Below are 1,515 nucleotides of genomic sequence, written 5' to 3'. Positions count from 1 at the left end.
GTTATGCGCCGATGGCAAGTTAATCCATACACTGTGGCTTGCTTGAACAGTACGCTCGATGGCGCCTCGAAATATGCACCACACGTGCAGGGCAACGTTGGGGTGATGGGCAACACAATTGCATGGCCGGACTGGTCAAGGCATTGAACACCTCTACTGGTTTTGACCTGGTCAATGCTGATCTTGGACGTAGCAAGTGGAACGATGTCTTCCACCACGAGCTCCTCACTTTGCACCAATGCACTTGGTGCACATCAATCGTGTTCGTATTGTACGACATCGTCTGCATCCAGTGACCCACACGCCTCGGTCCATGCAGCTACTCAGCTGTCTGCACTTGAGGGACACCACACACGACTGGCACTCCCACACTTCATGGCCAACAGCCTTCAGAACAACTCTGTCCAGCGGGTCTGTTTTGGAGCACACACTCACACACACATCGCCATGAGTGTGATAATCCAGGACGAATTGAATTCCTGGCGATATAACTGCGAAGTCACGTCGCCGGCCGTTGGCTCGTTGACGACAAGGCTCTGAACTGACCTATTACAACTTCATATGCGATACAGTAGTAATAACAAACTCACCGAACGTGAATACATTCGGTCGAATCCCCACATTGTATCTCGAAATCATTGCGGCTTTCGAAAGTTGCAGCCTGTGCAAACACCATTCTTGTCGACATGTAGCGTCGCGTGGCGCGGCATGTCGTGCAGTAGTAGAGTTCGCACGTTGTCACGTCGGCAAAAGTGTGCAGGATCCTGAACACATGAACAGCCTTCCCCCCAAACTTCAACTGCTTGAAGTTGTTACTGACCGACGGGAGTAGGTACAGGTATCCTATTTGCTACGTAAGGGGATCTCAATTTGAGTGCACTTACCGGGGACAAGCGGGAAGTAATTTCTCGAATTGGTTAACACACTGATGTACGCTGTTATGTTGTCGGAGCTCAATCCGTTGTCGTCGGCTGTCTGGTAATCCATTCCGTCAAAGTTGTCGGCGTTACTTGCCACGTTGTCGTTGAAGTTGAGGTCGCGTTCTTCGCGGGCGACTTTATTCTCATGCTCAAACGTGTCGTGGACGGCACGAAAAGTGTCCGCGACTGAAGTGGAATGGCCGAAGGAACCACTACGTCTATGGTCGATAAAGTTCGCATCAAACCATTCGTCATGGTGTCGTTGGGTTGCTGCCATTGCCTCGAAATCGGAACGCACCCCCTCGTCCAAACACCGCAGTAGACCGCGTTTTGATTGCAGTTCATCACCTTACATCTCGCTTTAGATCACCCGTAGAGTTCATGAGATTGTTACCGCCAGTGCGATCTCGAACTGCACAAGGAGTGTCCCCGTTTGACGTACACAGCACCTTATACAGCGCTGCATCGAATTCGTTTTGTCGCCAAAGGTCACTGCAAGGAATCCGATAGATGCATACATTTTGTCCAATCAATCGCCGCAATATTGATTGGTCCTGCTAAAGTAAGAAGGTCACTTTCCATTGTACTCATGAAC

At 50.2% G+C, this 1,515-nt stretch overlaps 1 protein-coding gene across 1 annotated transcript in view; it reads right to left on the bottom strand.

The window, feature by feature from the left end:
• Positions 1-843: 843 nt before the first annotated feature.
• The window catches only part of H257_16917 (hypothetical protein), a gene marked incomplete at both ends in the record, with an annotated part of 2,048 nt that continues 1,376 nt past the window's right edge, over positions 844-1,515 (bottom strand). The window contains one exon of the mRNA XM_009845530.1: positions 844-1,106. Within this exon, the coding sequence (XP_009843832.1) occupies positions 844-1,106 (263 nt within the window). The remainder of the gene's footprint in view (positions 1,107-1,515) is intronic.

Source organism: Aphanomyces astaci (genome assembly GCF_000520075.1).
Source record: "Aphanomyces astaci strain APO3 unplaced genomic scaffold supercont1.94, whole genome shotgun sequence".
In the NCBI taxonomy this organism is placed as follows: Eukaryota; Oomycota; class Saprolegniomycetes; order Saprolegniales; family Verrucalvaceae; genus Aphanomyces; species Aphanomyces astaci.
Note: the sequence above shows the minus strand (reverse complement) of the source record. Positions and strands in the feature narration are given on the sequence as shown.